The sequence below is a fragment of the Acipenser ruthenus genome, chromosome 58 (assembly GCF_902713425.1).
Source record: "Acipenser ruthenus chromosome 58, fAciRut3.2 maternal haplotype, whole genome shotgun sequence".
NCBI classification, from domain to species: domain Eukaryota; kingdom Metazoa; phylum Chordata; class Actinopteri; order Acipenseriformes; family Acipenseridae; genus Acipenser; species Acipenser ruthenus.
The window spans coordinates 857,515-877,686 of NC_081246.1; the positions used below are offsets into that span (position 1 = coordinate 857,515).

The 20,172-nt window shown below is 39.9% G+C and overlaps 2 protein-coding genes across 4 annotated transcripts in view; one reads left to right on the forward strand and one right to left on the reverse strand.

Annotated features, from left to right (window-relative positions):
• LOC117967217 (zinc finger and SCAN domain-containing protein 21-like) overlaps positions 1-19,114 on the forward strand; it is a 29,578-nt gene extending 10,464 nt beyond the window's left edge. The window contains exons 1-6 of one of the 2 annotated variants that reach the window (XM_059018200.1): positions 9,797-10,619; positions 12,597-12,917; positions 13,669-13,707; positions 15,966-16,286; positions 17,147-17,185; positions 17,751-19,114. In XM_059018200.1, coding sequence (XP_058874183.1) covers positions 10,292-10,619; positions 12,597-12,917; positions 13,669-13,707; positions 15,966-16,286; positions 17,147-17,185; positions 17,751-18,364 — 1,662 coding nt within the window. In that variant the 5' untranslated portion in view covers positions 9,797-10,291 and the 3' untranslated portion in view covers positions 18,365-19,114. Of the gene's footprint in view, positions 1-9,796; positions 10,620-12,596; positions 12,918-13,668; positions 13,708-15,965; positions 16,287-17,146; positions 17,186-17,750 lie in introns of those variants that run through there. The other variant, XM_059018201.1, reaches the window with a different exon arrangement.
• Positions 1-20,172, reverse strand: part of LOC131724983 (E3 SUMO-protein ligase ZBED1-like) — a 143,004-nt gene that overhangs the window by 109,457 nt on the left and 13,375 nt on the right. The window lies entirely within an intron of this gene.

The following is a 20,172-nucleotide window of genomic DNA, read 5'->3' on the forward strand; positions in this document are numbered from 1 at the left end:
CCTGCCCACTGGTGACTACACATGATGGCTGAAGTGAACCCACCTACTGTACCAGTTAAGCAGTGTGTGCTGGAAAGCCTTGTCAGAGCATGGGTCAGGTAAGGGCGCAGTGGAAGCCTTACTTGACAATTTCACGTCTTTTTCGAAATTGTCAGCTCATACTGTCAAGTAAAACATAGATTTTTTTGTGTTTAATATATAGTAATCTGCTTCATATCCGACTGCGTTGGGACCAGAGTAAGGGCAGATATGTAAAAAGGAGTATGAATGAAGCCTGTTTTAAATACCATTCACCGCTGTAACAATTACTATATTCACACAATTATTGTTTGGAGATTCAGCTTTTATTGGGGAGCTCCCTTAAATCCCTTGTTTAGAAAGATTAACACTAGAAGGACCGGAGATATACTCATACCTGGAAGCCCTGCAGCAGTCTTTCTGACGGCTGTATTCAAAACACTGTAAAGAGTATATCGAAAGGAGAAACAGTCGGATGTAATTCGTTTTTTTTTTTATTGTGTACGTCACATGAACATCTAAACAACCGAAGCATGCATATATATATAGCATTCCACAGGGATGCTGGCTCATGTTGACTCCAATGCTTCCCACAGTTGTGTCAAGTTGGTTGGTAGTGGATCTCTACTCCGAATAGCTCGTTCCATCTCATCCCACAGATGCTCAATTGGATTGAGATCTGGTGACTGGGCAGGCCACTGCAGTAAGCTGAATTCACTGTCATGTTCGTGGAACCATTCCTGGACAATCCTAGCCTCGTGGCATGGGGCACTATCCTGCTGAAAAAATCCATTAGCAGATGGATACACTGCTGCCATGAAGGGATGCACCTGATTGGCAATGATGTTCAGATATCCTGTGGCATTCAAACGTTGCTCCACTTTTATAAAGGGGCCCAATGTGTGCCATGAAAACACACCCCACTCCATCACACCACCACCACCAGCCTGCAATGTTGACACGCGGCATGATGGATGCATGTACTCATGTGGTTTTCTCCATACCCTAGTCCTCCCATCAGCGTGAAACAGCAGGAACCGGGATTCATCAGACCAGCCAATGTTTTTCCAATCCTCCAGTGTCCAGTGTTTTCGTTCCTTAGCCCACTGCAACCGCAGTTTCTTGTGTTTTGCTGAAAGAAGTGGAACTCTGTTAGGTCGTCGGCTGCCATACCCCATTCATGTCAAGGTACGACGAGTTGTGCATTCTTTTATGGGTCTTTCGGCACCAATGTTGTACTGGACTGTCAGTTGACTAACTGTAGCCCGTCTGTTGCTCTGCACAATTCGTGTCAACCTCCTTTGGGCTCTTTCATCAATGAGCCGTTTTCGACCACTGGACTGCCATTGGCTGGATGTTCTTTGGGTGGTGGACCATCCTTGATACACACGGGAAACTGTTGAGCGTGAAATATCCAGCAGAGTTGCAGTTCTTGACGCGTCTGGCACTTACTACCATACCCCGTTCAAAGGCACTTACTGTAAATCTTTTGTCTTGCCCATTTACCCTCTGAATGGCACAAATACACAATCCATGTCTCAATTGTGTCAAGGCTTAAAAATCCTTCTTTAACCTGTATCCCCTTCATCTACACTGATTGAAGTGAATTTAACAGGTTACATCAATAAGTGATCATAACTTTCACATGGATTCACCTTCTCAGTCTATTTCATGGAAAGAGCAGGTGTTCCTAATGTTTTGTACACTCAGTGTATATATACAATGACATTAGAAATGTGTGTAGCAAAGGAGAAGCCATACTAATTGGTGGATTTCAACTTCCCCCATATAAAATGGGAAAACCCAATGGGGGGCACGACGGACGAAATTGAAATGGTGGAAATGACAAATGACTGCTTCCTAACGCAATTTGTCAAGGCACCAACTAGAGCGGAGGCATGCCTTGATTTAGTCTTTTCAAATAATGAAGACAGAATAACTAAAACAGAGGTCAGAGAACCATTGGCAAACTCAGACCACAACATGGTCTCATTTGAAGTGATTTTTAAAACCCCCAAAGTAATGACTAAAGCTAAGATTTACAATTTTAGAAAAGCAAAATATGAAGGTATGAAACAGAGACTAACAGAAGTAGATTGGAGTAAAATAGAGAAAACATCCACAGAAAAGGGATGGCTGTTTTTTAAAAATGTAGTACTAGAGGCGCAAAACAATTACATCCCAAAAGTAGACAAATCTAAATCTAAAACAAAATGGCCAAAACGGTTTAATAGATCAATTAAAAAAAATATTCAGCATTTTAAATGGGACCAAAAACAAAGCACACAGAAAGAGTACTTGGAACTGCAAACACAAGTCAAAAAGGAAGTTAGAAAGGCCAAGAGAGAGATAGAAATGAACATTGCTAAGGGGGCTAAAACCAATTCCAAAATGTTTTTCCAATATTATAACAGCAAGAGAACATTCAAAGAGGAGGTTAAATGTCTAAGAGACACAAATGGCAAAATCATAGATGAAGAAAAAAAAAATAGCAAATATATTAAATGATTACTTTTCACAGGTTTTTACAAAGGAGGACACGGACAACATGCCCCACATGTCGACCTGTTCCTATCCAATTTTAAATAACTTTAGCATAACAGAGGCAGAAGTGTTAAAGGGTCTAGGAGCTCTTAAAATAAACAAATCCCCTGGGCCTGATGAGATCCTCCCAATAGTACTCAAAGAAATGAAAGAAGTTATTTACAAACCGCTAACCAAGATCATGCAACAGTCTCTTGACACAGGGGTTGTATCGACAGACTGGAAAATAGCAAACGTAATACCGATCCACAAAAAGGGAGACAAAACCGAACCAGGGAACTACAGACCAATAAGCCTGACTTCTATTATTATATGTAAACTTATGGAAACTATAATAAGATCCAACATGGAAAATTACCTATATGGTAACAATATACTGGGAGACAGCCAGCATGGTTTAACTAACCTACTTGACTTTTTTGAGGATGCAACATTGAAAATGGATAATTGCAAAGCATACGACATGGTTTATTTAGATTTCCAGAAAGCTTTTGACAAAGTCCTGCATAAAAGATTAATTCTCAGACTGAACGCAGTAGGGATTCAAGGAAATGCATGCACATGGATTAGGGAGTGGTTAACATGTAGAAAACAGAAAGTACTGATTAGAGGAGAAACCTCAAAATGGAGCGAGGTAACCAGTGGTGTACCACAGGGATCAGTATTAGGTCCTCTGCTATTACCAATCTACATTAATGATTTAGATTCTGGTATAGTAAGTAAACTTGCTGTAGTTTCTAGACGGGAGCCTTCCTGTGTGCACCACAATTTCAGCCATGCATTTTGATTTTGTATTTCCAGCTGTCCATATGGTCCTTTGCAAGGCACTGGCAGTATCCCAGAAAATACCACAGTTTTGGTCTTGTCTTTTAATTTCCTTCCTAGCTCTCTGAATTTGTTTTGCAGGGATCTTGGCCTGTCTCTTCCAATGTTGTTTGTACCGATGTGGACGACTACTACCGGGTCGTCTCCTGTTCGTTCTAGGAGCCTATCCACATTCTCAGTGATGTGCTTGACAGAGGCTCCTGGAAGGCAGCACACTGTTGTAGTAAGGGGGTCCAAACTGCGAACTGAACTTGCTGTGTTTCTCAATATGGAGTCCCCAACAATCATGACCTCCCTTCTTTTTGCTGCCTGGCCAGCACTGTTTATAGGGTCCTGGATGTTGTTCCTTTCATTCTCTTGATGTTGGTTTTGGTCATCTAAATGTTGAAGTGGCTCAAATGTGTTGGCTGTCTGGATTTCTGGTGGTTGTGTTTGACTAAGTTTCTTTTTTTCCCTGCTTCTGCCTATCTGAACCCAGCTGTTTCGACTCTCCTCCATCTCCCTGGTGGCTTGCTAGGTGTGCAGACTTCCATGAATTGTGGGTGTGTCAGCTCCTCAAGCTCCTGTTGCTTAATAATAATAATCTAATTTATACAGCGCCTAAATGCAGAGCGTCTCAAAGCGCTGTACAATACAAAACACAGAAACAAAAAAACACAGCAGGTACACAGACAATACATATTTTTAGCTGAATTATGTACTGCATATAAAACAAAGAATGAAGCCTAGTTTTAAGGATTCTTAACAGGCCAGAGGTCGCAGGGCGCAAATGTACTTTAACAGGTCTGAGATGTAGCTGGGAGCCAGACCGTTAAGGGCATTATAAGTTATCAATAACATTTTAAAATTGATCCTGCTCTTAACAGGCAACCAATGCAAGGAAGCCAGACCTGGTGTGATACGTACACACCATTTGGATCCTGTTAAAACACGAGCAGCAGAACCATGGATATGCTGTAGCCTGCCTAGAGCAGCCTTTGAGGCACCAACAAGCAAGGCTTTGCAGTGGTCAAGCCAGGAGGAGACAAAGCCAGCACCAGCCTCACCGCATCAGACAGGGAAAGAATAGAATACAAACAGACTGTATTCAGGAAATGGAAAAAAGACACCTTAGTGACATTGCTAACATGAGCCTTAAACTAGGGTTGAAAAAAACACTTGGGAATCGTATGTCGACCGCTGTAATTCAGATAGAAATTATTAGTCAGCATTTCTTGATAAGGGAGAAATGCGCATAAATACCATGGTGTTGGACATACTCAGTCTCAGACAAACTGACTTTCTCATCAAAATATCTGTGATGTTTGAGGACTTGCGTAGAATTGTTTTATTATGTCGGACCGTTCTCAATACACTAGAGCAGAAGCAATCTTCATACTTACAGTGCCTATGGTAAGTATTCACCCCCCTTGGACGTTTTCACAGTTTCTTGTGTTACAACCTGAAATCTTGATGCATTTAAATAGGATTTTTTTTCCTTTGATTTACATAGCTGTAGCAAAGTGGTAGATTGGTAGCAGGTGTATAGCAGGTGCAGTGCGGATGCAGTAATTCCAATAACAAACAGGCTGATGACCAGCCAGAAAACAATAATGAGTTGGCAATACACAGCAATGTGTATTGCACAGTAATGAAAAAGGGTTGCAGCCTCGTAAGTAATAGACATGGTACAAAACACACACAATTAGACACACAGGATCACAGGTCCAAAGTGAGTGCTCTCAGTGCTTGTGGTGAAGTACAATATATTACGTACTATTGGTAAAAAACAAGTGCTGTGGTGATCCGGCTTTGTGCTGGCCCCTGGCATTGGTTCCTTGCATTGGTTGCCTGTTAAGAGCAGGATCAATTTTAAAATGTTACTTAACTTATAATGCCCTTAACGGTCTGTCTCCCAGCTACATCTCAGACCTGTTAAAAAAGTACACTTGCGCCCTGCAACCTAAAACTAGGCTTCGTTCTATGGGTGATCTGGCATTTTGCTGTTATGCACACAGGCTCTGGAATGATCTCTCGCAGGCAAACAAGGACTCCAAAACCGTAGATATTAAAAAAAATAAATAAATAAAACCAACTAAAAATGCATTTTTATCTATTGGCTTTGCATCAGATTTAGGGTTATATGTAATTTGGAATTGTGTACTGCTTTGTTTTTTATCTTCAGCTAAAAATATGTATTGTCTGTGTACCTGCTGTGTTTTTTTGTTTCTGTGTTTTGTATTGTACAGCGCTTTGAGATGCTCTGCATTTAGGCGCTACATAAATGATGATGACGACGATGATAATGGTGATGATTATTATTAAGCAACAGGAGCTTGAGGAGCTGACACACTGGAATTGTGTTTAGCTGTCTAGTGCTATTTAACAAAACAAACACAGACAGTTACTAAACAGAAAATACCAACAAAACACTTATGAACTCTATTTTATTTTGGGGATATCTCCCGGTCCTTCCAGTCTCCTCGTATCTCTGAAACCCAAGCGAAGGAAAAGATTTACAATTCTCCGGCCCCCTTTATGCAATCATACATGACCCCTTGGTAAATGATTGCAGCTGACTCTATTGCCTGCAACCTCGTTTACCTTCCAGGTCAATACGTTCCTGCACTGGAGTCTCGCCTTTTTGGCCTTTTCTGGCCTGTATGGAAGAGTGGCAAGAAGGAAGCCATTTCTGAAAAAAGCCCATGTAAAGTCCTGCTTGGAATTTGCAAAAAGGCATGTGGGAGACTCTGAAAAGATGTGGCAAAAGATTCTGTGGTCCGATGAAACAAAAATTGAACTATTTGGCCTAAATGCAAAGTGTTATGTTTGGTGCAAACCCAACACAGCACATCACCCAGGAAACACCATCCCTACTGTGAAGCATGGTGGTGGCAGCATCATGATATGGGGATGCTTTTCATCGGCAGGGACTGGGAAGCTTGTCAGGGTAGAAGGCAAAATGGGTGGAGCTAAATACAGGCAAATCCTTGAGGAAAACCTGCTTCAGTCTGCAAAAGACCTAAGACTGGGACGGAGATTCACCTTTCAGCAGGACAATGACCCCAAGCACACAGCCAAAGCGACACTGGAGTGGCTTAAAAACAAGAAAGTGAATGTGCTAGAGTGGCCCAGTCAAAGCCCAGACTTGAATCCTTTTGAGAATCTGTGGCAAGACTTGAAGATTGCTGTCCGCCAACGATCCCCATCCAACTTGACGGAGCTTGAATGATTTTGCCAATAAGAATGGGTGAATATTGCACGATCCAGATGTGCAAACCTGGTAGAGACTTACCCCAAAAGACTCACAGCTGTAATTGCTGCCAAAGGTGGTTCTACAATGTATTGACTCAGGGTGGTGAATCTAACCAAGACATTTCAGTTTTTTTTTTTTTTTTCATTAACTGTTGTTTCACAATAAAAATTCTCTTGCCTCTTCAAAGTGTTGAGTAGGTTGTGTAAATCAAAGGGAAAAAAATCAATTTAAATGCATCAAGATTTCAGGTTGTAACACAACAAACTGAAAATGTCCAAGGGGGTGAATACTTACTATAGGCACTGTAATTGTAACTCAAGAGGAATTAATTATATTGGTATGGTGTCGAACTTATATTTATTGGTGTTTGACGTACAGGTCTAAAATGACTCTGTACACATGTTAAAATAAAACTTTAAACATAATTAATTTAAATAAGAATTTAACAGAATTACTTACAGGTACTTAAACAGGAGAAAACTTTTAGTTAATCACAATGCAATTCAAAATCAAAATAAGAAAATAATTACAATATACCCCTGGATACATGTCAATTATCATATGGATGCATTCAATTTCATGTATAGTATCTGTCATAGTATCTGTGAAACCCATATAGAGGTGTTCTGTATAGGTTATATGAAGACAAGCACCTATATGGTACAATATCGTTAGAAAGATAACATTGCTTGCAATATAAAAGATAAAAGATAAAAAAATATGGTGACTTTTACTTATAGTGTTCTATATTCAATATACAGAGTATCTTCTTTCTAACTCAGAAAGGAAGGACATTCTTTGCAAAAGACTCCAGTCCTGCTTAGAGTTGCTTTATATAGAAGTCGCAGTCTCTACCATGTGTCTATTTACATAGGAGTCACAGGGGGTGATGTAAGTATAGACGCAATGCAAATAATTGCGGATGCAAAATTCAAATTGCATTGTAGGCAATTATTTTGCATTGCGCCCTATGTAAGCTTAAGAGCAATGCAAATTACTCAACACATACAAATAATGATCCACAGTTATGGTGTCTGTGGAAGGAACAAGAAAGACAATTACCAAGGAACCACAAGGGGCAACTGGACAAAAAACGCAATCAAAATGCTTACCTTTGGTTGTTACTGAGATACCGCTGTTCCACCACTCACCTCTAGAGGTCGCTTTAAAGAGGACTTTGGCATCAAGTGAGATTGAAACAGGAAAACACCTGGTGGAGGGATTGTGTGTGTGTGTGTGTGTGTGTGTGTGTGTGTGTGTGTGTGTGTGTGTGTGACAGAATTTGACCAACACTACTGACCCGTAAATAATAAACACACCTGATAGCTAACAGTGAAACTGCATACAGTCTGGGTTATTACAGTTGACAAACAACCACTGTCACAATATATATACTTATGTGTTTAATCAAGTTTACAAATATAGCCACTTTCACTTTACCTTATGAAATTATAAATACAGTAATGCATGGCTCACCTAGCTGTCTCCGTAAAGCAGGTTTCCTGACTCACTTTCATCAAATCTGTAATAAAATTGCTAACTAATGGTAAAAAGACAAGTGTGGAGTAGTGGTTAGGGCTCTGGACTCTTGACAGGAGGGTTGTGGGTTCAATCCCCAGTGGGGACACTGCTGGTGTACTCTTGAGCAAGGTACTTTACCTAGATTGCTCCAGTAAAAACCCAACTGTATAAATGGGTAATTGTATGTAAAAATAATGTGATATCTGTATAATGTGAAATAATGTATAATGTAATATCTTGTAACAATTGTAAGTCGCCCTGGATAAGGGCGTCTGCTAAGAAATAAATAATAATAATACAATGCACAATAAGGCATGTGTTGTAACAGCACTTGTTTTTAGGGCAGCAGTGTGGCGTAGTGGTTAGGGCTCTGGACTCTTGACCGGAGGGTTGTGGGTTCAATCCCCAGTGGGGAACACTGCTGCTGTACCCTTGAGCAAGGTACTTTACCTAGATTGCTCCAGTAAAAACCCAACTGTATAAATGGGTAATTGTATGTAAAAATACTGTGATATCTTGTAACTATTGTAAGTCGCCCTGGATAAGGGCGTCAGCTAAGAAATAAATAATAACAACCAAACAAACAATGGGCTGAATGGCCTCCTCTCGTTTGTAAACTTTCTTATGTTCTTATGTTCTTAACAATTGTAAGTCGCCCTGGATAAGGGCGTATCCTAAGAAATACATTAAAAAAAAGATGATTCCAGATTCTATACTCAAATCTTAAACTCCCTTATCAATTATTATAATCTCAGATTGCAGTGCCCAGTACTGTCACCATTCGAAATATGGCTGAAAAATCAACAAAACTGTGTTTCAAAGATGTATCCTTTTATTAGAGACAGGGTCACCAACAAGCAAACAACTTATAAAGATAAATGGGAGGTGACTCTAAAAAGTAAAATATTAGAAGACTCTTGGTTAAATATTTATAGAAATGTCAAAGTAGCTTCTCCTAATGCTAGATTCAGATCAAAACAGTATCAAATAATTCATAGATCATATTACACCCCGGCAAAGTTATTCAAATGTAAATGAACAAATGCTGATAAATGCTGGAGATGCCTTTCTGAATCTGGGGTATTTGAACATATGATGTGGAATTGTAAAAACATGTAGCAATTCTGGTCAGATGTGTTCTACCATATTTCTAATATACTTGGTCTTTCCATTCCCAGAACCTTAGAATTAGCTCTGTTAGGGCAGCAGTGTGGAGTAGTGGTTAGGGCTCCGGACTTTTGACCGGAGGGTCGTGGGTTCAATCCCAGATGGGGGACGCTGCTGCTGTACCCTTGAACAAGGTACTTTACCTAGATTGCTCCAGTAAAAACCCAACTGTATAAATGGGTAATTGTATGTAAAAGTAATGTGATATCTTGTAACAATTGTAAGTCGCTCTGGATAAGGGCATCCGCTAAGACAAACATAATAATGCTAATAATACAAAATAAAATGATTTTATCATTGCTGCTTTTGGTAAAAAGAGCTATAATGAGTGTATGGCAATGTACAGATCCACCAGATACAGCGCTGTGGAAGAATCTCAAATTACAGGTAATAACTTTAGAAAAGGACTCTACATAGAAAATATTCAACCGAGCTATACCACAATGCTTTGCGCCCAGTGAGACGAAACTAAAGGCGGAGTCGAGTGTATCTGCAGCCAATGACACGGTACGGTTCAAGCAGGCACGCCCACTGCTAGTGACGCTTCCTTAGAGGAAGTTGAAACGTTCGCATTGTTTATGCTGGGGGAGAGAGATGGGTGATATTACAGCGTTTTAATACCTGCTGTTTAAAGTATTTAGATTTGGTTAAAATGTTTTTTTAATTATCATTTGTTACCTGCATTGAGTTCTGAAACAAAGAGTCTCGTTTCTGTTGTATTTAAGAACTCGTGGAGCGTGTCGCCTGTGTAACTTTGTAACTGTGTAACTTTTTTTTTACTGAGAAAACAAACGTGCTTTAAATTCTAACTACACGATGAAAAGTTACTCCTTGTAAAGCCAGACGAGTCTGTTGTTTGTTTTCTTTCTTTACCACACCAGAAGAGGTGCTGATTATATATTAATTTTCCATTTAAAAAAAAACTAAATTAAAATCAAAGAGGATTCCGCTACTCGAGTCTCAAGCTAACAGTCAGTGAAGATGGACGTCAGCGTCTCCGTGTCGTTCTTTGAAGACGAGCTCGCCTCTACCATCGAGCACGCAGTGAAAGCGGCTGTAGACACCGTCTTGTGCCAAATCACAAAAGTTGTCGGCGGCAAATTCACTGAATTCCGAATGGAAATGGCTGGAAAGGAGAAAGAGAATGAAAGTCTGAAGCTGAGATTGGAAATATCAGAGAGCGAGTTGAAAGCAGTGCGGGAATGCATGAACGCTGCAGATGCAGACATTAAACAACCTCTCAGAAACATGAACCCCGACTGCAATGAACAAGACTTTCAGAGGAACGAGAACCAGGGATTATTTCAAGGTAAGCTTGTTTTATTTTTTTGATGGTATTGCATGGTCATTCCAAGTCTTTAAATAACTTTAGTACATTTTATTGGTGAGGTATTGATTACAATGTATCCTTTTTTCTCATTTTTGTTTTCTTAAATTTAGAGTGACCAGTTATTATTTTTACCCCACTTTTGGAATGTCTAATTATGTGTTTCTTCTCCTCATCTCAGCGAGTCCCCCAAACAGCACAGACGTTCTGAGGGCATGTCAGCATCCTCCGATCTCACAAGCCTAAAGCCAGATTAGGTTTTACACAGCTTTTTTAACACAGGGCACCGATCCCGAAGAACAGGGATAACTGTGTGAATGTGCTCGGTGTCTGACTAGTAGGGTTCGCTGTTGCGCTTTGAGGAGAAGCATAAGAACATAAGAAAGTTTACAAACGAGAGGAGGCCATTCAGCCCATCTTGCTCGTTTGGTTGTTAGTAGCTTATTGATCCCAGAATCTCATCAAGCAGCTTCTTGAAGGATCCCAGGGTGTCAGCTTCAACAACATTACTGGGGAGTTGGTTCCAGACCCTCACAGTTCTCTGTGTAAAAAAAAAAAAAAGTGCCTCCAATTTTCTGTTCTGAATGCCCCTTTATCTAATCTCCATTTGTGACCCCTGGCCCTTGTTTCATTTTTTAGGTCCAAAAAGTCCTCTGGGTCGACATTGTCTATACCTTTTAGGATTTTGAATGCTTGAATCAGATCACCGCTTAGTCTTCTTTGTTCAAGACTGAATAGATTCAGTTCTTTTAGCCTGTCTGCATACGACATGCCTTTTAAACCAGGGATAATTCTGGTTGCTCTTCTTTGCACTCTTTCTAGAGCAGCAATATCCTTTTTGTAACAAGGTGACCAGAACTGAACACAATATTCTAGAGGCAATTTGGATCATTTTTATGTTGTCTTTAGTAACAAGTTTATCATTGTTAGTTATTCTAGTTTTATCTGATTCATGTTGTAAACATTTTAAATGGCACATATATTTATGCTGAGGTGGGAAGTAAATGGTAACATGATAAACATTGACATTGCAGACTGTATTGGATTATTTTTAATAGTTTTGCAGAATAAAAAGCTAATAAGTGTTTCCGACAAGATTCCGAAATACTGTCTAAATAAAAGTAAGGAATTACTTTTGTTTGTTATTCTGTCCTTAACTTGCAGTATGTCAGTCCCAAACTGTTGTTGACATAAATTTCTATATTAAATAAATAGGAAAAAAGTAATATTGTGTTAATCAGATTATTCTGCCTTTAGTTTTATTGCAGCTGTGGTACATTCAGTAGAGCAACAATTTATAAAGGGGTTATTGAGCTGAAACCTCCAGACAAAACCACTGACTTAAACTATCAGCTCTTTACCCGTTTGTTGAGGCATTCTGGGAAATTAATTATACCATACCTGTTATACTACTGGATTAGGTTTTGTTATGTTATTTTAAAAGATAATTTAATTTGAGATATACCCTATTTAGTCATACAACTATTTAGCCATGGATATTTTAGAATTTTTTGTATGCAGTGTAAGGGTCAGTTGTGCAGGAAATGCTTTTAAAATTCCAGTCTAACGCATACAGATAATTTAGAGAGGTTTAGTTTGATACAATCCCCGATTCAAGGCAAATAACACAGATGTTGATAGGGGTTGTAATAAATATTTTATTTGATAACACAAAAATATAAACCATGGAAATGTGGGTGGAGTGATATTTTCCTTTTTGTATTAGAAAAGTATTTCAGCTTCAATTTGATGCATTGATCACCCCTCTACCACAGATACTTTAGAAGCAATGTTGGATCCAGCCTCATTCCAGCTCAGGGGAATGTAACTGGGACCCCTGTATCCACTTAAAAATAAATAAATAAAATAAAAAACCGCCTCCTCTAAATTGTTCCACTGGAATGACACAATGACATCTCCCAGTAGAATTATAATTGTGTACAATTTGCTTTCACACAGATCCCAAAGAGAGCCATGCTGTCCCTGAATCTGAAGCACAGGAGGGTCCAAGGATAGAATCAGTTCACACCCTAGAGGAGTCCTTTGATCAGGGGTGGTGTGCAAGTCTAAAGCAGGTTACAGAGCTGACATGTGTTAAAGATGAAGAGGTCCCTCGACTGGAATGTGTTCCTATTAAAGAGGAATTCATAGAACAGGAATGTGTTCCCATCAAAGAGGAAGTTCCTGCTGAAAATAATGTCTGTACACTTGAGGAGAACAACCAGCTGGGATCCAGCCTGTGTGATGATTGTCCACCTGAATGTGAACTGGGATGTAGAGGTAATTATACAAAACAAGCAACATTGAGCTGCCTGTTAGTTACTAGACTGTAGAAGTGTGCTGAAGATTTACATTGTTTGTAATCCCACCTCAATTTGATCCTAACCACTATGTCAATGGCTTGCAAGTTGCAACATACCTGTCTTTGCTACTGTGGCATCTGCTAGATGTGCACCCGCTATCTTGCCTGTTTCGAATGCTGTTATATATTTGCCTTTCCCTGTTTCTGGTAGACTGTTTGCAGTTGTGCTGCTCCCACAGCTTTATAGTGGTGCTGGGATCGCATGTCTCATCACTGGGTGATGCCAAATCCAGTCAGGTTGCTAAGTGTCACTGTAACGGGTGCTGAGTGGCTGTGACCTTCACAAGATGGCGCCCTTTACAGAGCAACACACTGGCCACACTTGGGCTTGATGCAGACACACACACACACACACACACACACACACACACACACACACAGGTTAAGTTTCCTAACTTTCAGTTGTCAAAAAAATATTATTAATATAACACAACCATAATATATAGCACTATAATCTGCAATCACTGTTTATTTTTGATAGGGATAGATTTATCCAGGTAGTTAGTTAATTTGTTATGTTTTAAAACTACCGGTGCAATATTGTCTTTACGCGCCAGCATTGTCTGCATAATATCCTCAGGGACATGCGCACCCTGAGGATACGCTGCTCCACAGCCAACAGCTGCGTTTCTCTTTTAAACTAACCCGAGGCGTTTTTTCTTTTTACAGGAAGCACCTCGCCACCCGGATCCTCGATTCAGAACACAGGTAAGAAATGACACTTTGGTTATGATTTACAATAAAACGATGTCCGTGCCGTTTTTAACAAGGGAAGGAATGCGGATCCTTCACAGTCACCAGAAGAAACATTTTAATACAGTACTTGCATGAAAACCTGATCTTTATTATTATTTGTTTATTTAGCAGGCGCCTTTATCCAAGGCGACTTACAGAGACTAGGGTGTGTGAACTATGCATCAGCTGCAGTCACTTAAAACAACGTCTCACTTTTATTCCTCAAAGTGATATTAAGTGGGGTGGAAATCAGTGACTGGTAAATGTGAGTGATATTAACTGGAGTTTGTTGAGGCATTCTGGGAAGTATTTTCACAGTCTTTTAAGTGGTATAACTATATTTTTCTTCCTACTATTTTCTCACAGTATTTAAGCCATGGTGTACAGACTCTGGGTATGCGGGGCCCAATATATTTTCCCTCAATAACTTTTGCATATACAGACAGTCCTCACACTTACAACACAACTGGTTCCTGAAAGTCGCGTTGTAAGTCAAAGCACTTGTTCCCATAGGAACAATGTTATAAATTGGGGTTACGTTCTTGACTGGCCAGATAATACATTTTTACAAAAATGACCCGTTATGTTGTACTCATGAAATATTTATTTAACTCTTTACACTCAGCCCGGTGGTTACATGCATATTACTCAGGCACCTACCTGGCTTGTTTAAAAGTACAGACTCAGGGCTTTCCAAAGACGTATTCAGTGTGTGTAAGCAGTACTCCTAGCCAGAACTACGATCACCTGAAGTTAAGCCTCTCCTCATGTGACAGAGTTCACAGCTTAGGTTTCATTTTGAGTCCATTGCTCTTATCAGACATTAAGGACAAATAAATAAAAAAAAAAATTAAAAAAAAAAAAAAAAAACGTTTACATGCATAAAAAAACCGCTAGACTGATTCCGGGCGCCCACGACAGGTACTGCAGTTCGGACGCTGAGCATGTGCACATGACGCATGGCCGTGTCTCGCCGTGTCGTAAATGCCATGTCGATATCGTAAAGTCGAAGCAGGGTAATCATGCAAAAGAGTCATAAGTAGTGCCGTGCGTCGTAAGTCGAAGCGTCATGAGTCGAGGATCGCCTGTAATTTACCACACCGGTTATACGCCACGACTGGATTAGGTTTTGTTGTGTTATTTTAAAAGATAATTTAATTTTAATTTTGGATACGTACCCTGAAAATGCATCACCTATTTAGCCATGGATATTTTATAATGTTTTTGTAATGAAGTGTAAGGGTCAGTTGTACAGAAAATGCTTTTAAAACTCCAGTCTAACACATACAAGTAATTTAGAGAGGTTTACTTTGATACAATCTCTGAGTCAAGGCAAATAACACAGATGTTGATAGGGGTTGTAATAAATATTTTATTTGATAACACAAAAATATAAAACATGGAAATGTGGCTGGAGTGAGTATTTCCTTTTTGTATTTCAAACATGTATTCCAGCTTCAATTTGAGGCATTGATCACCCCTCTACCACAGATACTTTAGAAGCAATGTTGGATCCAGCCTCATACCAGCTCAGTGTACATAAGAACATAAAGTTTACAAATGAGAGGAGGCCATTCAACCCATCTTGCTCGTTTGGTTGTTAGTAGCTTATTGATCCCAGAATCTCATCAAGCAGCTTCTTGAAGGATCCCAGGGTGTCGGCTTCAACAACATTACTGGGGAGTTGGTTCCAGACCCTCACAATTCTCTGTGTAAAAAAGTGCCCCCTATTTTCTGTTCTGAATGCCCCTTTATCTAATCTCCATTTGTGACCCCTGGATCTTGTTTCTTTTTTCAGGTCAAAAAAGTCCCCTGGGTCGACATTGTCTATACCTTTTAGGATTTTGAATGCTTGAATCAGATCGCCGCGTAGTCTTCTTTGTTCAAGACTGAATAGATTCAATTCTTTTAGCCTGTCTGCATACGACATGCCTTTTAAACCCGGGATAATTCTGGTTGCTCTTCTTTGCACTCTTTCTAGAGCAGCAATATCCTTTTTGTAACGAGGTGACCAGTAATGGATATAGTAATGGATATAGTGGGCCCAGTAATGTAACTGGGCCCACTACATTAATTTAAAAATAAATAAAATAAAAAAGACCTCCTCTAAATTGTTCCACTGGAATAACCCAATGACATCTCTCAGTAGAATTCTGACAAGGGGCTGGCTTTGTAGAAGAATTTGGCTGGTAAGTAGGAATTATAATTTTGTACAATTTTCTTTCACACAGATCCCAAAGAGAGCCATGCTATACTTAAATCTGAAGCACAGGAGGGGCCAAGGATAGAATCAGTTCACACACAAGAGGAGTCCTTTCACCAGGAGTGGTGTGCAAGTCTAAAGCAGGGTACAGAGCTGACATGTGTTAAAGATGAAGAGGTCCCTCAACTGGAATGTGTTCCTATTAAAGAGGAATTCTTAGAACAGGAATGTGTCCCCATCAAAGAGGAAGTTCCTGCTGAAAATAATGTCTGTACACTTGAGGAGAACAACAAGCTGGGAACCAGCCTGTGTGATGATTGTCCACCTCAATGTGAACTGGGATTTAGAGGTAATTATACAAAACAAGAAACGCTGAGCTGCCTGTTAGTTACTAGACTGTAAAAATGTGCTGAAGATTTACATTGTTGGTAATTCCAGCTCAATTTAACTTGACCACTATGCCAATGGCTTGCAAGTTGCAACATAACTGTTCTTGCTAATGTGGCAACTGCTAGATGTGCACCCACTATCATGCCTCTTTCAAATGCTGTTAGATCTTTGCCTTTCCCTGTTTCTGGTAGACTGTTTGCAGTTGTGCTGCTCCCACAGCTTTATAGTGGTGCTGAGATCACGTGTCTCATCACTGGGTGATGCCAAATCCAGTCGGGTTGCTAAGTGTCTCTGTAACGAGTGCCGAGTGACTGTAGGGTGTTAGGTGCAAGAAGCAGGTAGGTCTAGTTGCAACCGGTGGTACTTTTATTGATTTCTTTAATGAAATAAATAATAAAAAATAAACACCAGAACTATGGAACTAAACACAGTGAAAACTTTGTATAAATAAACACAAAAACAAAACAATTATAAAAGAGGTTCTATTACTCTTTTACTTGTATTAGTTTTTACCCAGGGCAATGACCGCTATCCCTCCAGCCCACCCAAACTGAATACCTGCAGCCTTCTATTGCCTTGATCTTCAGGTAACCCCGCCCCTCTGACTAACCCATTGTAAGAGGCAGGTCATTCTAACCTAACAGTGGTCTTAATGCATATTCATTATAATTTAAAACTACCGGGGCAATACTGTCTTTACGCGCCGGCATTGTCTGCATAATATCCTCAGGGAAATGTGCACCCTGAGGATACGCTGCTCCACAGCCAACAGCTGTGTTTCTCTTTTAAACTAACCTGAGGCGTTTTTTCTTTTTACAGGAAGCACCTCGCCACCCGGATCCTCGATTCAGAACACAGGTAAGAAATGACACTTTGGTTATGTCAGAAAAATAAACAATGTCCGTGCTGTTTTTAACAAGGGAAGGAATGCGGATCCTTCACAGTCACCAGAAGAAACATTTTAATACAGTACTTGCATGGAAACCTGATCTTTTTTATTATTATTTGTTTGTTTAGCAGACGCCTTTATCCAAGGCGACTTACAGAGACTAGGGTGTGTGAACTATGCATCAGCTGCAGAGTCACTTACAATTACGTCTCACTTTCCTCAGAGAGATATTAAGTGGAAATCAGTGACTGGTAAATGTGAGTGATATTAACTGGAGTGTGTTAATAATCAAAGTGATATTCTCAAGCATTTCTACCTATTAACACCCATCATATTCTGCCTTGCAAATTTCAATGTGATGATAATAAAAGGAGGCTGGTATTAACAGGAGTGATATTAAGTGGGTTTGACTGTATTCTCATCAGAGTTCACTCTAGGATTTGTTCATGGTTATGAGGGGAAGCTCTATAGAAGAGTGAATGTGTAAGAATACTGTACAATAACCTTTTTCTCTTCTATTTTTTTTTTCTCTAGCTGCTAAAGGAAATCGGAGAGGACGGGCTCGGATTCCCTGTGCTGATTGTGGGAAGAGTTTTAGTCGTTTATCACAGCTTAAAGTCCACCAGCGCAGTCACACAGGAGAGAAACCTTTTTACTGCACTGAGTGTGGGAAGAGATTCACACGATTAGAAAGTCTTCAATCACACCAGCGCAGTCACACAGGAGAGAAACCTTATGACTGCAGTGAGTGTGGGACGAGATTCAGTCGTTTATCAAACCTTCGAAGACACCAGCGCCGTCACACAGGAGATCAAATTTATCGCTGCACTGAGTGTGCGGCGAGATTCAGTCGTTTATCAAACCTTAAAAGACACCAGCGCATTCACACAGGAGAGAAACCTTATGACTGCACTGAGTGTGGGAGGAGTTTCACATATTCAAGTTCCTTCAAAATCCACCAGCGGATTCACAAAAAAGAGAAATCTTATCAATGTACTGAATGTCTGAAGAGTTTCCGTCAGTTATCAAACCTGAAAAGACACCAAAAAATTCACACAACAGTGAAGCCCTACCCCTGCCCTAAATGTGCGAAGAAGTTCAGTCAGTTACATGCACTTGAAGGACACAAGAGAATTCACAGGATTTAAGCCACTTGAGGACATAGACACCAGTAAATTGGACTAAAATACAGATATATTTACTGGAAACAAAAGAATAAACTTGCGTAATAAATAGGGTTACTCCTAATCACTTAAGATCAAAAACGTTTACTCACAGATGGAAAATATGAACTACTGCATCTTGTCTGGACCGTTCATCATCTTGTAGATCATTCTGATTTTGTTATGTCACATTAGTAATCTATGAAATCGATTTGTAACTGCATCTGCAAGATTACTATGTGTAGAAATGCAAATAAAATCGTCTAAGGGCAGATATTTTTTTATCGTGGAAAACTAAAATGTTTTTGCAAGTACTTGTTTTTTTCTCCTGTTGAATTCTAACATGATTGAGAGCATAGGCGCCTAACCCATAGTGCACAGGGGAGGTAAACTGTATTGTGCTCCTCTACGTTTTTGCTCCATGTATACACAGTGTTATTCTATATATTGTTATGGTTTTGCCTTTTAAATTATTTAAAATGTAAGAAAGGAAAGTCATTCAGAAGACGGCAGAAGTCCTACACTGATTTAAAAAAAATAAATAAATAAAAGAACCATACACACACAATCAAACAGTCTGTATAAGGAGGTTCATGTTGATGTGCGGCCATGAACAGGTTTAAGTTCAACACCAACTCTAAGTAAAATGTTGTTGCAGTGTGGTGGAGTACCTACTAACCCCTGTACATATTTTATTATTATTTATTTCTTAGCAGACGCCCTTAGCCAGGGCGACTTACAATTGTTACAAGATATCACATTATTTTTACATACAATTACCCATTTATACAGTTGGGTTTTTACTGGAGCAATCTAGGTGAAGTACCTTGCTCAAGGGTACAACAGCAGTGTCCCCCACTGGGGACTGAACCCACAACCCTCCGGTCAAGAGTCCAGAGCCCTAACCACTACTCCACACTGCTGCATGCATGCATGCATGGAGTGTAGGTCTTGTAGCACGGGTGATTTAAAATGTATATTTGTAGTTGGGCATGGGGATTGCACAATCACCACGTGCAGAGTAAAGGGTGCTGTGTTCAGGGAGTGGAGAACGAGAGAGAGAGGTGAAATAGAATATAAAACAATTGCTACGTGTGTTGGATGTACCAGCTGTTTGGGGGTTTGGTGTTGGTGTTTTGTTCGTCTTTTTATTTTGGCCAACGTGCCGTTTTGATTTGTGTAAACTGTTTAATAAATCGACGCACCAGCGCATTCATTCAATCACAACACTGTGTCCTGCATTTCCAGGTCTGACGTCACCCACAAAGCCATCGTGTGCCATACTGTTATTAAGCATAGTAGGATTCTGAAGCAGTGGTATTTCAAAATAACAGAAGCATGTTTTTACTTTAGTGAAGTAGGCCAGAATGTGTTTTTTTTATTTCTTTATTTTTATTTTTCCGCATGCATGTTCAGCTTGTTGTGTTCTACTAATTCAATCAAACCATGCCGGAATTTGCTTAAGCTGTTTTTCAAGTAGTCAAGTAGCTTATTTCTGTATACAAAAAAAAAACAGTCCTTCTTTTGCAAGCAGTATCATCTTATTTGAAATACCTGAAATCTTAATGTAATTTAACATATTTTGCTTATATTACTCTCCCCGTTGTTCTGCGCAGTCAGCCCTTGGAGATCGCTGGTTCGAGTCCATCATCAATCATGGCCGGGAGTTCCCAGGGGGCGGCGCACAATTGTCCGAGTGCCGCCCGGGTGGGGAGGGCTCAGGTCGGCATGGTAACCCTCGGTTCACCACGCACCAGTGATTACTGTGGCCGACGGCACCTTCACGCTGCTGT